This window comes from Benincasa hispida, chromosome 2, assembly GCF_009727055.1.
Source record: "Benincasa hispida cultivar B227 chromosome 2, ASM972705v1, whole genome shotgun sequence".
Classification (NCBI taxonomy): domain Eukaryota; kingdom Viridiplantae; phylum Streptophyta; class Magnoliopsida; order Cucurbitales; family Cucurbitaceae; genus Benincasa; species Benincasa hispida.
Window position 1 is genome coordinate 6136329 of NC_052350.1, and position 23051 is coordinate 6159379.

The following is a 23051-nucleotide window of genomic DNA, read 5'->3' on the forward strand; positions in this document are numbered from 1 at the left end:
TGGTGACCATCCAAACAAAAAATTTCAAATATATTTATTTTAAATTCTTCGTTCCAAACCTAGTAAAATAAAAATTTCAAAATTATTTGAAATCAGATGATTTACCACCAATTTTTTTTAATCGAAAAGGGAAAAAAAAAACGAAATGATGAGTTGAATGGGAAGGATGGGGCCCACAGGGATAATATTTCCTTTTACAAGTCTCACAAATTTTTTTGACTTAGTAGAAATGGGTCCCATAAGGTTGCCCACCATTGTCCTTGTGGATTGAATCATATAAGAAAAATAAAAATAATAAATAAATAAATAAAAAAGCACCTCACGTGGACTCTGAACCAAAGAGGCTGTCCAACCCACAATAAAAAGGCAACCCCCACATATCCTCTCCCCTTCCCTTCCACCCCGTCTTCATTTTCCTTTTTCCCCTTAATTCCCCCAATTTTTTTTTCTTTTTTTTCTTTTTTTTAATTCCTACTTTCATCATAAAACATTTATTTAATTTTGGAAAATAAAGAGAAAAAGAAAAGGTTGGACTGGATTGGGCTGGTTATAAGGAAAGCAATTTCTTTCCCTTAAAAAAGAAATGTATGCTTTTTAAAACCCTTTCTCCCTCCCCTTATAATTCCCACTCATTATCTTTGTTGCTTAAAGTTTCCCATTCTTTCCTTCTCTTCTCCTATCTTCTTCCTCTTCTCATCATCAACATCAACATATAACATATAACAGAGAAATTTTTGTTTGTCCCAAATTTTAGACAAATGACAGACCCACCATTATTTAATTAAAACCCCTCACTCACTCACTCACACTTCTCTTCTTTTTCTTTTTTCTTTTCTTTCACATTTTTCTTTTTAATTTTGAAATTTTCTTCATGCGATCATGGAAGGAGGTGATGAACTTCACCACCATCACCACCACCAACAGAACCACCACCAACACCACCACCGTCCTACTTTTCCATTTCAATTACTCGAAAAGAAAGATGACGATGCCGCTTCTTGCTCCACTTCTCCATACCCTTCTCTCGCCATCTCCGCCGACACCACCCCCCCTACAACCACTGCGATTGTCATTTCTGCGGCAGAGCCCTCCAAGAAGCCACCTCCAAAGAGAACCTCCACGAAAGACCGTCACACCAAAGTCGATGGCCGTGGCCGTCGTATCCGAATGCCGGCCTTATGTGCGGCTAGGGTATTTCAACTCACTCGAGAATTAGGCCATAAGTCCGACGGTGAAACCATCGAGTGGCTCCTCCAACAGGCGGAACCCGCCGTGATTGCCGCCACTGGAACCGGTACAATCCCGGCTAATTTCACATCGCTTAACATCTCATTACGTAGCTCTGGCTCCAGTTTGTCCGTCCCTTCGCAGCTCCGATCCTCCTCTTATTACAACCCGAATTTCTCCCTTCATCAACAACGTCGAACCCTCTTCCCTGGATTCGGCCTCTCGTCGGAAACCTCCTCCACCGCTCTCCTCAATTTCCAGTCAACCAACATCGGAAACTCCCTCCTCCAAGCCAAACCCGAACTCAGAGACACTACCTCTTCATTCGACCTCTCCGAAGCGGCGGAGGAAATCAGTATAGGCCGGAAGAGAAGACCGTCGACGGAGCAGGAGTTGTCGTCGTCGTCATCCCAGCATCAAATGGGAGGATATCTGTTGCAGACAAGTGCAGGGACGATTCCGGCAAGTCACGGAGGAGCTCAGGTTCCGGCGAATTTTTGGATGCTTACGAATCCGAATAACCAAGTGATGGGGGGTGATCCGATATGGACGTTTCCGTCGGTTAATAACAGCGGCTTGTACAGAGGAACGATGTCGAGTGGGTTACATTTCATGAACTTCCCGGCACCGGTGGCTTTGGTTCCAGGTCAGCAATTCGGGTCCGGCACCGGCGGAGGGAATAATAGTTCCAGTGAGGGACACTTGAATATACTTGCAGGGCTAAATCCATATCGGTCGGTGTCAAGCTCCGGCGTATTGGAACCACAAGGAAGTGGGTCGCACTCACATCACGGCGGCGGTGGAAGTAACGGCGGTGGAGATGATCGGCAATGATACAGCCAGCCACCACTCGTAGCAAAACGGAAACGGTCGATCGTCGCCGCTCCACTCACATGTGTGGTCGTTTGATGTGTGGAAACACACGTGAGGTTTGATTTTCCATTGAGAAAATTTAAAAAAAAATCGAGTTTCTTTTTTCTTTTCTCCTTTCTTTCTTTTTTGGGCTAAAATTATTTTTTTTCGTGTGATTAATAAATACTGGAGGTTTTTTTAAGGGTGTGATGAATGAGAGAGAGAGAGAGAGAGAGAAAGTATCATCTTCACATATTTATGGCGAGGAAAAAGAAAAAGAAAAAGAAAAAAAAAAAGCAACCCATTTGAGTTTTTTTTTTTTTTACTGCAACATTATTATATTAATCTTTGACAAAGTTTAATTATTATTATTGTTGTTTATTGTTTGTTATAAGTTTTGTGACATAGATTTGCACAGTAATTGGGAGAGTTTTTGAGAGTTTCCTACCTAACCAACATAAAAAAAGAATAAGGAAGTGATAGGAATGAAACAGTAAGTGGAAGAATGATTAAGGTTAACGTGTTATTATTATGGGGATTAATACTTAAATGGTGGGGGAGGGGGTGGGGCCCTAATCTTATCAGTTCCAGGTGTTCGCTCAGGTGGGTGGGTCCCACTTGCTGCTGCCTTGCCTAAACCAATGTACAATGTCACTGACAAACAGGTGGATCATTCTCTCTTCTTCCTTTTTTTTTTTTTTAATTATTATTTTTTAATTTAAAATTTTATTGGAGGAAATTTGGAATCAGTGGTGGGGTTTTAGGTTTTAGGGTTTTGATGATCCCCACCGGATCATTTTATCTGTACCGTTCATTTCAAAAAAAAAAAAAAAAAATGGGCCCATCTCCTTTTTCTTTTACACATGATTGAGTGAGTCTGGTTTTCTCTTAAAAAAAAAAAGAAAAAAAAGAAAGAAAAAGGAAAAGGAAAAGAGGAAGAAAGGAAAATGGAATCTGAAGAAGAGGTAGAGGGTAAATTAAATGTAAAAAAATAATTAAAAAGAATTATAATGAAATTAAATGGTGGATAGGTAATATTTGTGGGTTTTGTTTTTGTGTCAGAAGAGAAGAAAGAGGATATGATTATTGGTCATTTGTGATTACTGATTGGGTGTCCCAAAATCTGCCTCTTTCTGTTATCAATTTTTTACCTAAATAATTGATGATATGCTCTGCCCTCTCCTCTACGCCTTTACTCTTTTACCAAAACGCCCACCAACGTTTCTTTTTTCTTTTCTATTCTCTCTTTATTAACTAACTCTGGATTTCAGTGCTCTACTCTAAACCCTATATTTTCAAATCTCACTTTTTTTTTTTTTTAATTATTATTTTAAATTTCTTATCCATTCATTCATTTTTCATAAATATGATAGCTAAGTAGGTGATTAAAAATGTATGTATTTTTTCTTTAAAAAAAATTATCATATTAGGGATTTGTTTGAATGTAGTTTCAACTTTGATTAAAGAGTGTTTGGCTCTATGGTATTGTTGGTAGATTAACAAGCTTTCTTGCAGTTAACCGTTTACAATATATATATATATATATATTTTTAATGATGGTTTCAATGTTTTTCTTTTCTCTCACATTTTTATATAAATAATTTTTTTAAAATCAAAATATGAATTGAGACTAGACTTTATGTTGTAGTCATCGTTTGCAACTTTCAATTTTTATATGATTGGCTTGTTCACTATTGGATTAGAGTAAGTACTGCACATCGCCTATCTTGAGTTAGAAAGTTATAAGTGAAAAAGGGTAAGTATAAAAATAATAAAGTCTATTGTTTTATATATTCAAAAACCCAAATTCATAAATTTCATAGATAGAGTATCTACATAAGAAAGCAGTTATCATTTTACTGGAAGTGATGACATTATAGAAAATGTATAGTTGTAACATCTACCTGTATGCATACAACTATATATAAAAGGGAAGGGACAATGGTGGGAAATTTTTAAATTTTTTTATACTAAATTTCATATATTTGTCATTTATTGAGTGAAGATTTACATTCTCATTTATCCTTACATTTTTATTAAGTTCCTAGTTTGTCCTTTAATAATGGATTTGAATGTTTGTAAATGTATTTTAAGTTCCATAGGTATTATTGATACTAACATGAAATAAAAATTATTCATGCAAATGTAGTTACATATTGAATTGGTAGATCTATATATACGTATGAAAATGATCCATATATAAAAAGAAAAAAAATCACTGTAAGTACATACATTCTCCTTTTTTCAGCTGTACAAAATATTAATTGATAGCAAAAATGATTATTTAATTATTAAAAAACTTAAACTTTTTCCAAAATGAATGAAAATTGCATTTTTATAAAGGAACCACAAAGCTGTGATACGATGAAGTTTTGTGAATTCAAAAACTTACTTTAGACAGTGAAAAAATATTATTATCTATCCTTATACTTAATTATGTGTAGTGTATTATTATGTTACAAACAATCAAATGTTTGAAATTTTGTTCACATTTATTACAAATCATTTAAAAATATATATTATAAATGGACCCCCCTTTTTTAAGAAAAGGAGCTATAAGGCTAGTTATTCAAAATATTGCAATCTCTTGTAACCTTTATAACTTTAATTATCGTTCTTAATTTTAATTTTTATAATACTCCACACACTTTTTATTTCCTTCAAAGGGACCTCCAAAATATGTTAAAAAGATTGTTTAATTTTAGTGTGGAAAGAAAGAAGAGAATTCTTCCATTTGAAATGTGATAACGACGATAATAATAATAAATAAATAAACAAAATAACAAGTTGTTATTTATTTTGCTGGCAATTCAAGGCCCGTGGTAGAAAATTTGTAAACAGAAATTTGAAAAGCAAGGAATTCAAAATTAAGAAATTGGATTCTAATTTAAACAATTATTTGAAATGTGTTTGATACTATATATTTATAAATCATAAAACTAATTAGAGTTATCCACCAATATTTAGTTCACAATAAATTATTATTTATTTATAAATATAATATATGTTAATAGATTATATAATTATTATTTTGTAATATTATATAATTTATAATACATTACATAATATATATCATATTCTTTTAAAAAAATGAATTGAGTTTATAACATGATGTGTTGTATCTCTAAATGTTTTTAATTTAATTTAATTTAATTTAATATAATTCTATATTTTAAAATTTAAAATTCAAAATTAGATAGAATGGAAATATAAAAAAGTTGTTTTCAGAATTTGCATTGTTTGGATCACAAAATTCAAAAATAGTTTTCAGTAACAAAATCCGAGTTGTCTGTCAAACACATGTTTTCTGAATTCAGTAATTTGAAAATATAAAATAGAATCCAAATTCTCTACCAAACAAGTCTTTAATAAAACTCCAAAATACAAAATGAAATTAAATAAATACAAAAATTGAAATATGTGTCAAATTTAACTCAATTGAGTTGTTAGTTGATAAAAATCAAATGTAACGTATTCAAATTAAGAAATTAAACTACAAATCTAACTTTCATATATGTTAAATTCGTACATGAAATTTCAATAAAATTTGAAAGTTTCTAACCATAAACTTGTTTCCATATAATTAAATTCATGGGTTCATATTTCAATATTCAATTGTTTCACTTTATTTCACTATAAATCTCCAAAACGTTTTAAAATCTAAAACTACATTTAATTTTGGGTTATAAAATTATTTTATAGAAACTTCTTACACTGCACTTGTTTGGTTTTCAGCACTACAGAAGTTGGCCTATAATATGAAAGACAGTTTATAAACTTGGATTTAGGGTCGTAATCTTATTGAAATTGACATTTATAATTTTTGGTGAAGAATTATCTTCTAAATCAAACTTGCACTTAATTAGGCAATATAAGCCACACAAATCAAACTAATAATTTAGATGTTTACTTATGAACTCAATTAATAATTAAGACCAGTAAATTTGTACCATATGTGTGATAAAGATATTTCCTTCGTAACAATCAAAATCATCACGCAATGATCCTCACTTCAAAATTTGATATATTAAAATTAAAAGGTTCAAAAAGAAATATCAAATGAAATTCCGTTATCTTTGAAATGATTAAGCTTTTGAATGAGGATGATTTTTCTTGTTATAAGATTGGGGTCTTTATCGAGGATATTCTTTTAATTGGAAACAATGTAAATGTCGTCCGATTTTGTCATAATTTACGAGAGGAGAATAAATATGCTCACAACATTACAACTTTAGTCTCCTCTCGAGATTGCTCTTTGTTCTGCATAGATGTTTTCTTAGAATGTATTCATCCCCTCTTGATTAGGGGTTTCTGATTTAGTTGTTTTGCTCTCTTGTTTCTTGTCTAAAAAAAGTGTAACAAAAATATTGCCGACACAAAACCATTTTTCAAGCATTTACATCATTTAAAAATGTGATGTTTTTTTTTTTTTTTTTTATTTCATTTTAATTTTTGATAAATACATGTGTCAAAGGAAGAAGGCATTTAAACCGTTGATCAAATAGACAACACAATAGTTGGAGATGAAAAAACCAATGGGTGAAAGAAATATTTTGGTAATATAATGGAGAATGTGACAATAACATTTCAAGAATAAATTTGTGTTGGAATACAATTATCACCAATAAATAAGATAGGTCTCTATCCAACACATTAGGCACATGCATATGAGTTCATATGCTACAAAATCAATGGTCCCCAATCCAAAAAGAAAATAATAATTATTATTATAAAAAAAAAAAAAAAAAAAGTTCATGCATCATTGAAGAAACATCAAAATAATGAAGGCACTGCCCCTTTAGACTCAACAAACTTGCCGGGATGGTTTTGGAAAAAAAAAAGGTGTCATCTCAAAACTCTAATTAAATATATTAGTTTTCGACCTATTAAAAGAAAATAAAGGTTAAAATGTCATTTTTCTCCCTGTATTTTAGAATTTAATCAATTTTAGTCTATAAAGCTCAGATACAAATACGATTACACGATACGAATACGATCGGATACGTCGATTCGTCAATTTCTAAAAAACTAAGATACGAATACGTTTAAGGATACGTCACTTTTTTATATATATTTTTTAATATATATATTTCTAAAAAATGAGATATTGATACGTTGAATATATATTTTTTTCTTTAAAAAAATTTAGGATATAGATAAATTTAACATACAGGTTAATAACAATAGCACAAAATAGAATACAAACACTAAAATACAATACAAAAAAAACAACATCTAAGATGTTGAAGTACAATAGTTAATAAAATACAATAGAAAAGTGACTCATATTGCAAAGAAGAAGAAGAAAATATTAGAGAGAGAAGTATGAATATAAACGAAAAACTTATTGTTGAAGACATCTAAATGATTTATATTTTAGTGAACTTTGTGGGGACTCAAATGTGAAAATGGAGATTAGATGATTCTAGTCTATGGTTTGGTCCGTTTTTTATTTATTTTTCTTTTAGTTTTAGACTTGAGTAGAATTTTTTAAATAGGTTGCCTAATTTTAGCTTGAGAAATATTATATGAGTTACTTGTCTTTTTTCTTTTAAAAAAAAAAGTACGCATAAAAATAGATACGTCAAATCGCGTGTCAGATACGTATCTGTGAAGTATCGGTATCTGATATGTGTCTGATACTGATTTTTTGACTCACATAAAGTATCTATGCTTCATAGATTTTATTCTTCGTACTTCTAAAAAAATTTAATTCTAGTCTCTAAGCTAGTTTAATAGTATTTTTATAACTTTTGAAAATATAATAGCCTATTGTAATTTTACGTAATTTTTCTAATTAATTAATCAATTTTAATAAAAAAATAATTTTAAGTGGCTAAATTCAAGATTTGTCAAAAGTAAAGAAATAGAAATTAAAAGAACTCTAAAGTATATTTTAACAAATATGAGAGACATATATTTTAAAGAATACATTTTTCTTTGGAGTTGCTTTTTGTTAAAGAAAGAAACAAAACTTTGAACAGTAAAAAAAAAGGGTGGCGTTATGGTAAGATATCTAAAGCATTAAAAAAAAAGCATGTTGTCTGGCTTTGAATTATTCGTTTGAAAAAAAAAAAAAAAAAAAGAAGAATTGAATATTCGAGTTTGGCATCAAAATTATTCATAATAAAACGATTAGAAATTGGACAAAAAAGAGGATTAACGGAAGAAATGTAAAAGGGAGGAATTAGGGAAAAGGGGGATTTAGTAATGAAATCATTGATAAATGGAAAATGGACCCATAAAAGCAATGGGCATGTGGTTGGGTTTGTTCTGAGGCTACAGGTTGGTTGTTAGGACATTGTTTATGGCCTTATGGGATTGGCATTGGCCATTTGGGACTAGACCCACCAACCCTAAAGTCATCTCTGCTTATTGCGCCAACTGATGATCTGGGGTCGAGTGGTCATTTAACGTCTGTTAAATGTTTCAACTAATCTTCTAAGTGATTAAAAGATATATTTTGGAGTACGAAGAAAAAATATTTTTGAATTCTTAAAAATGTACATACAAGTTTGGTCACTAAAACAATAATAATAATAATAAAAATAAGTAGATGATGTCCCATCCCTCCAGTTTTGTTTGTTATATTTTAAATTTTTAAAGAATTCTAAATATAACAAAATCTATTCATGATTGACTTTATCGTTGATAAATTAGCAAAATCTAGATTTTACCATATTTATAAATTCTTTTGTATTCTATTATATTTATAAATACTTTAAACCTAGTTGTTATATTTTGTAACCGCTTATTTTGTTTGGTTAAATTGCATATAGTTAATATTCTTCCTCATAACATTTTCTCGAGTTTTTAAAATGGTATTAGCATACATGTACGTGGCAACGGTCATAATTACTTTAAGTCTAAAAAGTCATAATCATTAAACGTTTTAAATGGACAAAAATTAGTACCTTTCCTTTCTTTTTCACAATCAATGAACAAAAGTTTCTCCCATCCATCAATTAAATACAAATCATGGTCTAGTTACAAAAAATAAAAGAAAAAAAAAAAAAAAAACTAAGAGAGGCTAATTCAACTTTTAACTCTAAATAACTACTGATAAATTATTGTTAAACTAAGTTGGGTTAATTTAAATCGTTACTCACTTATGTTGTTCTAAGGACTAAAATTTTACTTCATAAATAAATCTTGGTAAATACAATTTTTTTTAAAGAAAGATATTGAAATTAAAGTGTGGGGTGGGAAAATTGAACCTTAAACTACAAGGTTGATAGGATGAACACTATGCCGGTTGAACTATACTTTTGTTGGCAGTTTAAATACTATTTTGGTACTTATGCTTTCGGATTTTGTTCATTTTGATCCATCTACTTTCAAAATGTTCAGTCTGGTCCCTATATTTTCAAATTTGATTCATTTTGGTTAATTTACTTTATAAATGTTAAATTTGGTCTTTGTACTTCCAATTTTGGTTCATTTCGATCCATAATCTTTTATAGGGACAATTGCAAATATAGCATTCAAACCCAAATTATAGCAAATATAACCTAACGTAAAAAAAAAATGTAGATATAGAAAAATTTAAATAGTTTATCAGTGATAGACCATATTACTAGTAAGAGTCTATTAGTGATAGACCGTATCGTTGGTTAGAGTCTATCAACAAAAGAAGTCTACCACGGATAGATTTTACTATATTTATAATTTTTTTTAAAAAATATTGTTATATACTTAATTATTATCACTAAAAATATTATATATTGCGATTACACTATTTTTATATTAATGATTTAGTCACAAGAGAATTTGTTTGAATTTCACTAAAAAAAAATGACAAATTATATTAGCGTTAATAATTTTCAGGAACTCTGGTACGGTAAAGTGAGGGCGACGAAATGGAAGGTGTTGTAGATGTTATGTGAAACCGTGGAAAATACGTAGTCGGCGATCCTTCGTCGCCCAAAATCTCACGGAGGACGGACCAACCGAGTCACAACTCACTGCCAACTCGTGAGTCGCGACTCTGTGAAATGAATGTCCCTCTTTGGATTTTTCAGTCTCTTTCGATTTCACTGAACTCACTCACCCAGGATTGCTCCAAAGCTCACATCCTTCATGGGAAGGACTGCAATTTTCTCGACTCACTCTGCCACTGTCGCCTTGATCTGGTTCACCTCTGCTGTCCTCTTCTTCTTTCTCTTCCAAATGGCCCTCCACAACTCCAGTCCCGCTTCTTCCTCAGGTATTCTTCTCCTTCCCCCTCCTATAGTGTTTTGTTTTGTTCGTCTTCTGAAAGGGGAAATAATTCCATCTCTTTTCCGAATAATCTAGGTTAGGCTTTGCGTGGGAAGTGAATGAAAATTGGCGATCCCAATTTGGGAATTTAGGTTTCAATTGATCATAACAAGTTTTTATGGTCTTAATGCAGTGTGAGTTTGATCGAATCGATTCATATACTCTCATGAGCAATGTAATTAAGGAAAACTTTTTGAACATTACTTTTCTTTTTACATCCTCGGGAAATATTACCATTTTTATACGGTATAAACTAAGTAAGTAAAATTCTTTTGTCTTGTTAAGATTTTATATTAGACCTGAAAGCTTAGCGGGACCTCAGATATTTGTTTCAATAATACAATGTAATAGAAGGAAATAACATTTTAAAAAAACTGAGCTAAGATTTTGATCTAATATCATGTTGCGGAATTGCTGTTAAGAGAGTATCACATTACAAAATACCTGATTCAAAAATTAGGTTGTTAGGTGATGATGAATTTAGTAAAATTCATAACAATATCTATCAATACTCAACGTATTTATTTGAATGAATGGATTTTCCCCTAATCTCCTTTTTCAATCTTGATTTATTTGTAGGCATTTTTTATGTTACAAATACCAATCCTTCCTTTTATAAGTTGCTTTGCATGTGAATTTACTTCAAAAGTTTATGAAATTGGTTTGGAGTGTGGCTAATTTGGATTCCCAATCTCTACAATGGACCTCTACCACAAAAGAACTAACACAATCTGCTTTAGATTTGCCAATTTTTTGAAGCTTTTGTGCTTGCAACCATGTGTCATGTCATCCAAAGAATCTAATATTACTGCTTGCATTTATAATACCGTGTTCTATTTTATTTGGGTTGAGCAAGATATATGAAATAAAGTGTAGCCCTTTGCTGAAAACCTCTATCAGATTCTTTGGTGTCTAATTCTGAGTTAAGATCAAAATTATACGATAAGATGGAGAGGGATTTGGATGAGAAAGGGGCACTATTCCTCAAGGGCGGTGAAACGTCTCAGTCTTTATCACTTTCTGATATCTTCACTATCAAGGATGGATCTGTGACCCCTGTATTGAAGGCAAGCTATTTCTTAAAGAAATTATATTCTAAATTTAATATTTCTTCCCACATTTGTTGCAAAGGACGTCCTTTTCATCTATGCAGGCAGCTAATCCACCTGTTCGCGCTAATGTTTTGTATCTAAGCACAGAATACTCAGTTCCCATATCGTAAGTATTGTTTTGCATGTTTTAACATAGCCTTGCAAATTATCTATACGTTGAATTCCTCATGTTCACCAATCCATTTAGCATCTCGTGATGGCATCAGAAATAAATAAATAAATAAAATATAAGTGGTGGAGTTAGGAAAGGATATGTTTGCCATCTTGTAATTTCATGCACAAAAAGTTATTTGATTATGGTTAAGGGTAAGAAGTTCTCTTTGTCAATTAAACATGTTACAATTGAAGAGAGTAAACATCTTCAATTATTATACATCCTAGACTGTTTTCCCTTTTCGTTGTAGGACTCTTTATTGTCTTATTTAGTTATAATGGTTATGCCTATTGGCTATTCATAAACATTTTTGTTGTGCTGCAGTGAGGCTGTAAAATCTATATTTGATCCTTATTTTGATAAAGGTTTGTTTTATTTTTTTCATTTTCTTAAGTAGATCGTAGTTTACTTCCTATTGTCAATATGAATACGTTTCTACGTAGATATGATCACCTTTTTTTATTATTATTTTTATTTTAATTTTTTTTAATGAGTATGGTACAATTCCTTAACGCATGTTCCCCTATTCTTTGTTTAGCAATTTGGTTTCAGAACTCTAGCTTGTACCATTTTAGCATGTTCCATGCATCACATCATATTTCACCGATTCCTGCTACTGACAATGAGGCAAGTTTCCTTCTGTATCCGTTATTGTGATGTTTTGAACCTTTTTTTTTTTTTTTTTTTTTTTTTTTTGTATACTTTTTCAACAAATCTTCTGTTTGGCAGATTGAAGCTGAAGCAGCTGCTGTGAAGGCTGCAACAGAGCATATGTGCCGATTGAAAATAGTTCTAGACAGGGTTATTCTAACTTCAACCGGTGTTCTTCTGGGATTTTGGCAGGTCATTTCCTTTTAACTTATGGTGACATCACTTTAGCATTTCTAGATTGATCAAGTGCCTAGATTTTGGTTTCATTCTTTCTTCTTCATTTTTTTTTTTTTTTTTTTTTTTTTTTACAATACATTCATACTGGGTGAGGAAAACACGACTTGCACAGTTCATTGTTTGCCATATTTTTCAGATTATGGTCAATGACACTGTCATGTTCTCGCACGTTAAATGTAAAGATCAACGTTCTGTATAGCCTTTTGTTTTTCGGTTTAAGAAGAGGGACAACAAACTGAATTGAGAATGCACAAAAGTTCACAGAGGTCTCCTTCCATTTTTTGAAAATTTCGCTGATAAACATTTTATATGGTACTCTGTATATGTAACTTTTCACTTAAACTCTAGTGAAATATCCAAATAAGTAAAAATCTCGTCATTCTGGATAAGAACTAGAGAAATATATTGAGAATGAAGAAATCACCCAAATCTTTTCAATCATTATTTGGCATGATAAAAACTAGAGACATATATTGAGAACTGATTTATGATAACTGAAATATGGCATGAGATAACCAACCAGATAAGTAAATATACTAAGAATGAAGAAATACACCTGAACCGTGGTCAATGAAGGCCTGAGCCGTGGTCAATGAAGGGCTAATGTATGTTTTAAAGGATTTAAAGTTAATAGGTTCAAGCCATGATGGTCACTTAAGATTAATTATCCTATGAGTTTTCTTAGCTACCAAATATAGGAGGATTAGATGGTTGTCCTGAAAAAATAGTTGAGGTGCGTGCAAGCTAGCTTAGACCTTAGACAATCACGGAGGTAAAAAAAAAGACCTGAGATAATTTTTATCATAAGACATAACATAACTCATCATTACTCTCTGATATTTTTGGCATCGTTGTATTACATTGGACAGAAAATTTGCATTATGATATTCATGTCAATTGGAAAACTAAATTCCTTTTAGGGATGTAATTTGGTCTAAGAAATGGTAAAATATGGGTAAGAGTTCTCGCAAAAATGCAGCGTGGTTTTTCTCTAAAATCTCGGAGGGTTCCGCCAGAAATAGTTTGGGACTCAATCGTTTGGTCTTTTGAAGGAAGACAATTAGCTGGTGCTATTATTTCTCCTGCCATGAGGACCAGGGAGTTTAAGAATATTGTCGAATCATAAATTTTTGCTGATCCTTAGTTTTCCTTTTGTGTAGGTAATATCAGGGACAGATCCTGTTACCATCCGTGCTAAACTAAGGGCAGCGCTTCCACATGCACCTGAGAAGCAACTTGTATGAGTTTGTGATTCTTAATCCCAGTTTATTTGAAATAATGGCAGTCAGCAAAATCCTAGTCCATAGTTATTTTTAGAGTTATCGTCTAAGTTTGAGGGCATGTAGTATGAGTACACTCAGATAATAGATGAGAGAACTTGTCCCGTGATCTATAACTTTTGGCTTGGATGCATATTTATGAGATTGGTGGGGACTTGGCATCCTTGATTTGGTACTCTCCCCACTGACGTAACAGCTATTAGTTTCCATCTTGCTTTGCCACTTTCTGGGCGTTGTTGAGGTTTTGCCCCTGAAAGTTTACATATGGATTTGGGGGAAATTTTTTTGTTAATAACATTTAACTGTTTCTGATATCAAAAGAATATTTTGGCCGACACCTTGGTAAGTTCTTTAATTGAAAAGATGAAGGCCTGAAATATTTTAGATTAGACGCTTCCCATGCCTAATTTTATTTACATCATTTAAGATAAGAAGAATGGTTTGCAGTTCCCGTGTGCAACCAATGGATTCAAAGTTTTATAATGTCATACACTTTATGCTGCATTTATTGATTTCTCTTGCCAATCATTGACATAAATTATGAGTATGACAAAACTAATTTTCAGTGCCACTGCCTTCCACAGTACGATGCTGCTATTCTTCACACATCATTTGCTCGGCTTTTGGGTCACCCAAAAGCTTCAGAAACGGTACTATGTTGGACCAATGTTTATTTCAAATATTTCTTACTTCGATTTGAGATTCAGATAGCCTGCCGTAATTGTGTGGTGAGGATAGGAACTGATATATGGATGTGATAAATTGTGATAATCTTTCTCCGTTGAACTGAATTTGAGAGGGGATTATGGAGACTTCATACATTTTCTAGAAATTTACTTCTACTCTGAAAATTTCCGTTTTCTTCTTCTGAAGTAAGCAAAAGAAAAACCAAAATCCCAAGATAGAATTTTAGAAAATTTATCAAATGGATGTTTTCTTTTAATATACTTATATAGGCGATTTCTAAAAAGAGAAACATTATGAAGCACACTCTTTTCTTTAAAATAATAAATGTAAATTCGAATTGAATACAAAAAATGGGAACTTCTCAAAATTATGATGAAGTCTTAAGCCCATTTGTACTTTGTAGTAGATGGCACATCTGTTGAATCTTTACTTTTCTGTGACTTCCTTTTCTTTTTTTGTTGTGGTAGCTCCATAGAAGTTCTGATGAACTCCAACTCTTTCACGAGCTGGTTGCTCGCTTGAATAAACAAATCCGTGGGTCCGAGGTAAGTTATTAATCTCCATCTTTTTATTTATTTGTATGCATGCATACATGTAGATGATATAACATAAAATTGTCTTCACCCATCAGCTTAAACTTACTTTTGAGTAACAATACATACATGCATACATATACTTTTACTTTCATGTTTTGGTTCTTTTATATTTAAAACTTAGCTTGGTAGACTGGGTATAGTGAGGATGGGTCCAAGTCCAATCCTCTTCCTTCTTATAGAGATGACATAATTAGTATACATAGGTCAGTTCAGATGCTTTACTAGTTAAAAACTGTTTTTGGGGGTAAAAGTCATTGTAAGAGTTGTAATGTGAAAGTAGATGGGCATATTGGAATATAATGTATATTGGATTGGTTGCATGAAAGGTGAAAACGATACATAGCTTAAAATGAATTATAAGGAATTGAAATATTGCAGGCAGTGGTGTCGGAGCTGTGGTATGTGGAGGAATATGATGTTTTAGCTCTGGCTTTGAATGGAAGAATGAAGGTTCGCAAGTTCCCGCTTGGCTGCTCCAGCTCTTGAGATGAAGAATGTCTATATATATATGTCTCCATTGATGCTAATACACACAAGTTTTAAACAATTCTCTTAGCCATAGTTGATGCTCAGTGCGGGCTAAAAGTAAGAGCATTGAATAGCAGTCCAATTTGTCTGCTCCACGGCCCCCCTCCTCCGAATGATTTCAAAATTTATCGACCACGTGAAACTTGAGAGAGGTATACGTTACAAAGAGCTTTATTGTAAATAAATAAAGATGGACCTTCTCTGTCCCCTTACTTATTTATTTAACGGAGCTCTAAAAGCAAGTAGGTAAAACATCTACCAGTGTTATGAAAGTGGATAAGTTTGACTCGTTAAAAAAAGGGCCCCTTATTAAGCATTACGGGGAGATGAGTTTCAGGAATGCGCGTGTGTGGCGGACACGCTCCTCAATGCTCAATGGGACAATGCATTCGTCTTCCCCCTCGTGGATGCCACACGTTGGGTTTCACCTCTTAAAAGGATAATTTTATTTTAATCCTTTATACCAACTCCATAATAATATTTTTTTTTTTTTACTATTTTTAAATATTATATCCCATCAAAGTACTAGGATCTTGGTGCATAATTTTCTGAATGTATGCGTATTATATGTTTTTGAGAATATAACATTATATATTTTTAAGGTCTTATAAAGAAAGATAATAGATATTTTAAGTTTTTGAGCACATATTAATATGGTTTTCTTTATTAGCCATGAATATTATTATTATTATTATTATTTGGAAAGATATTTAATTACAATAAAATGAAGAGAATCTCACAGTTTGAGGTCAAGATATAACCAAACACAAACACAACTAAAGGAATTAAGAAAAAAAAAAAAAAAAAAATCAAACAAAGGACGATATATGCAACTCAAAAAAAGTTTTGAAGTTTTTTATTTGTTATAGGAAAAGATATGTTTTGACATTTTGGCAACCTTTAATTTAAGAAAAAGATTATGTGTCAATTATCGTTGAACTAAATTTACTTATCGAGAATTTTATGATTGTGATGTACTGTTTTCATATTAGATGGATCCTAAATTTAGTTGCATAGTCTAATTAAATGTACTCAGAAGTCGCGGATGACTAAAATTTTGAATACCTCCGCATTTGTTAGTATACTAAAAAAAAAAAAAAAAAAAACTTTTAATTATGTAATGTAAGGAAAATGTGATGTAAGTGATGTGGCAATGAAATATTGGAGAAGGCCAAGTCAGAAGGCAGGCAGGCAAAATGAGGGAAAAAGAGAGAGATGAAATTGAAATGGAGAGGAAACGACAAAATTGGAGCGTGTCGACCATGCTTCCGGCAACTCGCCGGCCACGTGCCCTTAATAGTCTCAGACCTTCCTTCCACACGCCCAGTTGAGATCATGCTGCGCCAACCCTAATTTCCCACCATTTTCTTCTATTTCTCTCTTTCTTCATCTTCTAATTTCTCCCCTTTCTCTTCCTCTTCAACCTTTCCCTGCTTCTTTGCTTCTTAGGTATCGTCTCTTATTCACCAATTGATTCTTTTCAATTTTGTTTCTCCTCTTTGCTTTCTTATGGTTTTCTTCATTTTCTTACTTGCCTCTGTTTGTTTTTCACAATTTTCTGCCAAATACGCCTCTTTGCTGAATTTTAACTTTGAAAATGCTGGATATTTCAATTGTTTACTATTGCAACATGTAGAGTAGCAATTACCACTCATATGACCTAACTCGTATGCTTTATATAATTTCTTGCGGTGGTTCAAATGAGAAAAAGGATTTCTTTGGACAGGCCTTTCGTTTTGCATTGTTTTTTTTTGCAAATTGGAATGTGTTTCTAGCTTCAAGTTGTTTGCTTTGCTTTGATTATTAAGATTTGTTCGTGGGGATTATGATAATTGCAGAATTTCGTCATTTCACTCTGTTTCACTTGCTGTTGAAGATCATGGTCTCTGAGGTTCCTTCAAAGTCGGTTGTTGAAACTGATGCTACAGTCGTGGCATCGGTTTCTAGGTAACTCTTGATGATTCTCGATCCTAATATTTACTTTGTTGAATGTACTGAATGTTTCAAATTATAGTGCTTCTATCGTTGTATCTGTCGATCGCCTGAAGTAGCGAATTAGTTGTTGAATATGCCTATGTGGAATGGAAAGGTGGAGTTCGATTTTGCAATTTTGTTTCGAATTAAATCATTAGTGTGTTGTTGGTAGAAGCTAGAAAGTTTGTCTGATGATAGTTTGCAATGTATTCATGAATATGCTAAAGATGTTACATTAGGTAATTTGTGATGGTTTAGCAATATCAATGTTAAACTTTGAACTGGCTCTTTCTGCAGGAATTGTCCTGGTAAAAAAAATCAGGTGAAAGTTCCTAAAAAAATTCACAAGGCTGAGAGGGAGAAGTTGAAGCGAGAGCATTTAAACGATCTCTTCCTTGACCTCGCAAATGCACTTGGTAATTTCTGCTTCTGGAGATTTATGGCGATATTGCTTTTCTTTTTCATGATGGCCCTCAGTTTGGAGCATATTTATGTCTTACCATTTGGGGAAAATGTCTTCTTATGTAAAATGTAGCTTGATATGCTCCCAATTTCGATTTGTTAAGATATTCCCTATTGTGGCACATTGTCAGCTATTCTCATACTTGGAATGGTCATCTGCAGAGCTGACAGAACCGAATAATGGGAAGGCATCTATATTGTGTGAAGCAAGTCGGTTGCTGAAAGACTTGTTTGGTCAGATTGAGTGCCTTAGAAAGGAGCATGCGTCGTTGTTGTCAGAATCTCGATACGTAAGGCTCTTAAAAAGACCATTACCTCCTTTGAATTCAAAAGGAATACTTCTCTAAATAGTTGACTTGATTTCTTTACCTACATGATAAAAATTGCATGAATTATATCGTACAGGTCGACATTGAAAAGAATGAGCTGCGAGAAGAGACTTCTACTTTAGCATCTCAGATTGAGAAACTACAAAGTGAGTTACAATCAAGGGCTGTACACTCTAAACCTGACTTAAACATTGCCCCCCCACCTGCAGAGTTTCTGCAACAAGGGACGACAGTACCACATTTCTCAGGGGAATGCCTTGGATTGCCTGTTATGGAACCTACATTGCAGCAAACACATACCGTCTTTATCGTTCCTGTGCGACCAGATCTCCCATCTTATCCAGCAAGGGATGCAGCTCATGCCCCGACAATGCCTACCTCACATGTAAGCAAACCACATGCCAGATATCCAACACCAGCAGATTCATGGCCTGCTGGAATTCTCAAATCGTCACAAACAGAAGCAAGTAAAGAGTTTTAGCCATTGGTTGCAAGAGCATTGCAGATATGGGAGGAAAAGGATCTGACAGAAGTCAGAGCTGGTTGATGTAGTGACCTCTTTTGTTTTTATAAAACAGATGCCCTCAGCAGACAGATGATTGTAGTATAAGTTAAAAATGGCTGATGGCTAACCTGTGTTTTAGGATCTGTCTATTAGTAGGACGTTAGATTCGAACAACGTTCGGGACTTAGAATCTTTAGTTATTTACCCCGTAACAAGTTAATGAATCAGCAGTTTGGTTCCCACCTTTCTCCCCCCTCCAAAAAAGAAACCACTGCTTCATTCCCCTGATTTTCAAGACCGTTCAACCTGGATATTTGTAGAAATCTACTAAGTTATGAAATGAAAAAGAGATTGGAATGCTGTGAACAAAATTGCTCAGATCTTAGGATCTTTGGGGAATACGAGGCTGACCACCAGTTTCACTTTGCTTGGAGCTCTTGGAATTTTCTCAGTCAAGCTCAAAAACATTTTGGGAATCTGAGACAAAAAGAAGCAGTAGTGTGCGTTCGAGAAGGCTTCACTTTACCTCCTTTGTCATTACGTGGAAACTTTTGTTTGGTGGACCCTCAGCTTTCAGCGCTCCCAAAGTACCAAATAAAGAACACTTCTTAGCCTCTCAAGTATTGAAATATTGAGATTCATATTCCTTATGGTCATCCTTTCTTGAGTTATTTTATCTGTAAAGTGGTTGTGTCAATTTGGAACCTTTGGTAGTAATAACATTTTTTTTAAGATTGAACAGGCTTAGCTTTTGACTTCTTAATTGAGAATATATGCTCTAACCAGCTAGGTTGACTTGGTAATAATAATATTTAGAGAAAAATACCTTTTGATTCTTGAGTTATAGATAAAAGAAAGATGGAGATGGAGAAGAGAAGACGGAAAATTGACAAAAATGACCATTGTAAGCATGGTAAATATTTGTTGTATAATTATTCTTATGTCCCTTATTAAATTTCCACTTTCAACAACTAGATTACCAAATTAGTTCACTAAAAATTCTCCACCTAAATTTATTCACAAAAAGTTAATTTATCCAAAAACCATTAACAAAAAATTATTCACACAACAAATTCCAATTACTCTTATGTCCTTTATTAAATTCTCACTTTCAATTTAATAACCAGCTTATCAAATTAGTTCTCCAAAAACCATTAACAAAAAAGTATTCACACAAAAAGTTCTCTTCACCAAATTATTTTCAGAACCAAATTCGTCAAGTCCGAAACTTCTATTTCACGAAGTTGTAATTTTGTACACTTCATAAGAAGGTATGTATTTCATTTTGTATGTATTCAATAGTTCGATAATTTCTGGGAAAATTGATAAAAATATATAAATTTATTAAAAAAAAATTGAAAAAATAGCAATTTTTTTTTAAAGATACTCGATCGAGCTTCACCGGGTATTCATCATACCTAGTCGGGCTTCACCAGGTAGAAAGAAAATGAGTTAAATTTATCCAGGCTTTATCAGGCTTTATCGGGTACAAAATAATTGTTGGAATAAGTTTGATTCCCAATTGGGCTTCACCGGGTCTTCACTAGGTATGAAATAAATTGATTAACCCGGTCTTCTCTGGTATGGTATAGGAACCGGGATGGGATTGGTCCGGGGCCCAGTAGAGTTAACCCTAGCCCGGTCGGGCGCACAAAAAGTAAGGATTCTATTTTTTGGCCCAGTATTGTACCCAGTCGGATGGACGATCGGCCCAATTTTTTTCTTTCTAGTTTATTTTTTATTTTTATTTTGCTTTTTCTTTAACTACATTACATTAATACATTTTTGTTATAAATTGTAGGAAAATGTCTCGTGTTTAGATTTGTTTCGGTGACGTTTAGAATGAAAGGGAAAAGGATTACGATGGAGGAGAGTTGCAGGGGTGTGACATTGAGGTCGACATGACCTATAATGAATTCCTGACCGAAGTTTATAGGATACGTGGTATAATGTAATCTTGTTGTAAGATGTATATCTTGTTATAAGATGTATACTTCAATTGAGATTCAAAGCCCCTGCATTTGTAATTTAGAATGATGAAGAACTACACGCATTACTCACATGGGAAGATGTCTCAGTAATACCTCTTTACGTATCCATGCTTCCAAAGTGTGCAAATAATCGAGAATTTCATCCAAAAAATTCATATATCCGACGAACTGAAGAAATCATTTCAACATCTAGGCCAGTACATTGGAAGATGGAGTTGGATGCCTTCGTTCTACTAGTACTTCTTCCACTTATTCTTGGTCTTCCCGTGATGCCTTCGTTCACTATCACTGTGATCAACCTCCTTAGTGTTTGAAGGTCCAACAACATCACCATCATTTGTGGGTAGAGGTGGTGCAGGTGGTGCAATTGGAAGGATGGGTGGCTCCATAACACGATTCATAAACTGAATGTTTTCCTCAGATGGAACGAGTTGCATTGTGATCCTTACCTACAAAAGATTGTAATCATGAATAAATAAACTAAGAAGCTAAAATCATGGAAAAAAAATTCTAACTCAAAAAACTTAAAAAGGAACATATTGCATCTGACCGGAAGACTTTGTCTCTAATCACTCCATATGAAGAAGAATGTGAGCATGACCATCTCAAAATGCGTGGTATTGCATTGTCATTCAATCTGTTTGCTACGCGACCAGATATGATGGAACGACTACCTTCTTTGTGTTGTCTACTCCGATTTCATCTTCTTGTTCCTGGATGCTCCATAGGAATCGGACAGCCTATGTTGTTTCATTCCTAAGCTCCTTCCATTTTCTCTTACATTGATGAGCCCTAGCCCTGTAAGCTCACACCTAATCAGTTGAATGAATTCTTTGTTTGATTCTTCGGGCTTCTTTCGATCCGCTTGATTGTATAGGCATACTGGAAACCGTTTGGCAAGTCATTCTTCTTCGATTTATAGAAAAGTTCTTGATGAAATCATTTCGTATGCCCATACCTATATGAAATGTAAGTGTGTATTAGTGGTGTAATTCAACGAATATTCATTAAATCAAATTAATTAAATTACCTGAAAGCATGGGGAAACCCGTAAAGACTATATGTATGTTGTTTTCCATTTGCATTGCCCTTATACGCCAGTCTCTTATCTTTCAATCATTGTTTAAATCGTTTGATTGTATTTCCAAAAATTTTCTTGCTTCAGTCCTCATTACAAAATGTATTTTAGTCATTTATGATTGCTAAATTTTCAAAATTCATTTATTTTTTTCCTTTCTACCCATCATAGCAAACTCAATAAAATAAATAATGCAGTTCTCACTGCATCAACATTGTTTTTAAACTCAAGTATTAAAAAAATATAGTCCAACTCATATGTTCATACCCTCATTGTCATTTAGATACTTAGTTCTGAGTTTAACAAAAGAATTTTCTCCTATCACAGTTCTAGTTTGATGTTTTACTTCTATAATAAGGGTTAAACTCTATTTGGCTCTTATTTCCCATAAGATTAAAACTAATAAAATCTCCTACGTTCCTCTGCATTTTGAAGAAAAATATAATGAATCAGTGATCCATTGAAGATGATGTTTGTGTCAAGGAGAGGATCAAAATATATTTGTCTAAACATGGTTAATTGTGTGGGAGTTAGTTTTTTCTTAATTTTAGGGATAGCCTTTCCTATATGGGAACCGATGAACTTGACGATGATGAACCGAAATATTGAAGAAAAACTGAAAAAAATGTGAGGAGCTTTAAAAGGAATTTGAAGGGTTGCAAGAAAATAGTCATGAAGAGAAAATAGTCATGAAGGGAGGGATTGGGGTCTTGAATCTTTTTCTAATGGTCTTTTCCTACCTATAAGGGGTAAAAAATATATTCTTTTTAGTAGAAATGGATCATTTTTTTCAAAGAAAAACTTCCAATATGTCATTTTCTCCAATTTTCCAAGAGAAGAAGAGAGAGGAGAGAGAGCACTGATAGAAGTGGAAGAAAGAAGAGGAAGAGAAGGGAGAGAAATGAGAAAGATTAAAAAGAAAAAAAATTTCAAGTCATCTTGCCATGTCATATTTTTAATTAATTTTATGTTTAAATTTAATAGATCCATTAGTTGAGAGGCTTTTTAAACCAATTTTTGAAAATTTGGACACTAAATTAGTTAATTTGAAACATTAGGACCACCAATGCAGATATCTTAAAAACTTAGGGATTAAAAGGATATCTTTCCCTAATATTTAAGATGTGAT

The 23051-nt window shown here is 33.0% G+C and overlaps 3 protein-coding genes across 4 annotated transcripts; all 3 read left to right on the forward strand.

Moving 5' to 3' along the window:
* Positions 1-404: 404 nt before the first annotated feature.
* Positions 405-4054, forward strand: LOC120071544 (transcription factor TCP14). Its single transcript, XM_039023873.1, has one exon. It carries the CDS (start codon positions 880-882, stop codon positions 2059-2061), a length of 1182 nt encoding a protein of 393 aa, XP_038879801.1. The 5' UTR covers positions 405-879; the 3' UTR covers positions 2062-4054.
* A 5855-nt stretch (positions 4055-9909) lies between these two features.
* Positions 9910-15882, forward strand: LOC120071051. Its single transcript, XM_039023053.1, has 10 exons — positions 9910-10285; positions 11239-11405; positions 11492-11556; positions 11929-11969; positions 12143-12231; positions 12334-12447; positions 13653-13730; positions 14357-14422; positions 14927-15004; positions 15434-15882. Exons 1-10 carry the CDS (start codon positions 10159-10161, stop codon positions 15539-15541), a joined length of 933 nt encoding a protein of 310 aa, XP_038878981.1. The 5' UTR covers positions 9910-10158; the 3' UTR covers positions 15542-15882.
* Positions 15883-16727: 845 nt separating this feature from the next.
* On the forward strand, positions 16728-19594 carry LOC120071052 (transcription factor bHLH47). Of its 2 annotated transcripts, XM_039023055.1 has the most exons (5): positions 16728-17032; positions 17422-17530; positions 17855-17973; positions 18182-18309; positions 18425-19594. In XM_039023055.1, exons 2-5 carry the CDS (start codon positions 17463-17465, stop codon positions 18827-18829), a joined length of 720 nt encoding a protein of 239 aa, XP_038878983.1. In that variant the 5' UTR covers positions 16728-17032; positions 17422-17462; the 3' UTR covers positions 18830-19594. The 2 variants fall into 2 exon arrangements, with proteins under 2 accessions (XP_038878983.1, XP_038878982.1); XM_039023054.1 differs by lacking the exon at positions 16728-17032 and having other exon boundaries at positions 17049-17530.
* Positions 19595-23051: the final 3457 nt, after the last annotated feature.

Bases quoted from the DNA above. Each gene is read 5' to 3' on its own strand.
- LOC120071544 (XM_039023873.1), top strand. From the start codon at position 880: ATGGAAGGAGGTGATGAACTTCACCACCATCACCACCACCAACAGAAC.
- LOC120071051 (XM_039023053.1), top strand. From the start codon at position 10,159: ATGGGAAGGACTGCAATTTTCTCGACTCACTCTGCCACTGTCGCCTTG. The intron at 10,286-11,238 runs GTATTCTTCTCC...AACCTCTATCAG, and splicing joins CAGTCCCGCTTCTTCCTCAG to ATTCTTTGGTGTCTAATTCT. The intron at 11,557-11,928 runs GTAAGTATTGTT...GTTGTGCTGCAG, and splicing joins GAATACTCAGTTCCCATATC to TGAGGCTGTAAAATCTATAT.
- LOC120071052 (XM_039023054.1), top strand. From the start codon at position 17,409: ATGATAATTGCAGAATTTCGTCATTTCACTCTGTTTCACTTGCTGTTG. The intron at 17,974-18,181 runs GTAATTTCTGCT...GGTCATCTGCAG, and splicing joins TGACCTCGCAAATGCACTTG to AGCTGACAGAACCGAATAAT. The intron at 18,310-18,424 runs GTAAGGCTCTTA...TATATCGTACAG, and splicing joins TGTTGTCAGAATCTCGATAC to GTCGACATTGAAAAGAATGA.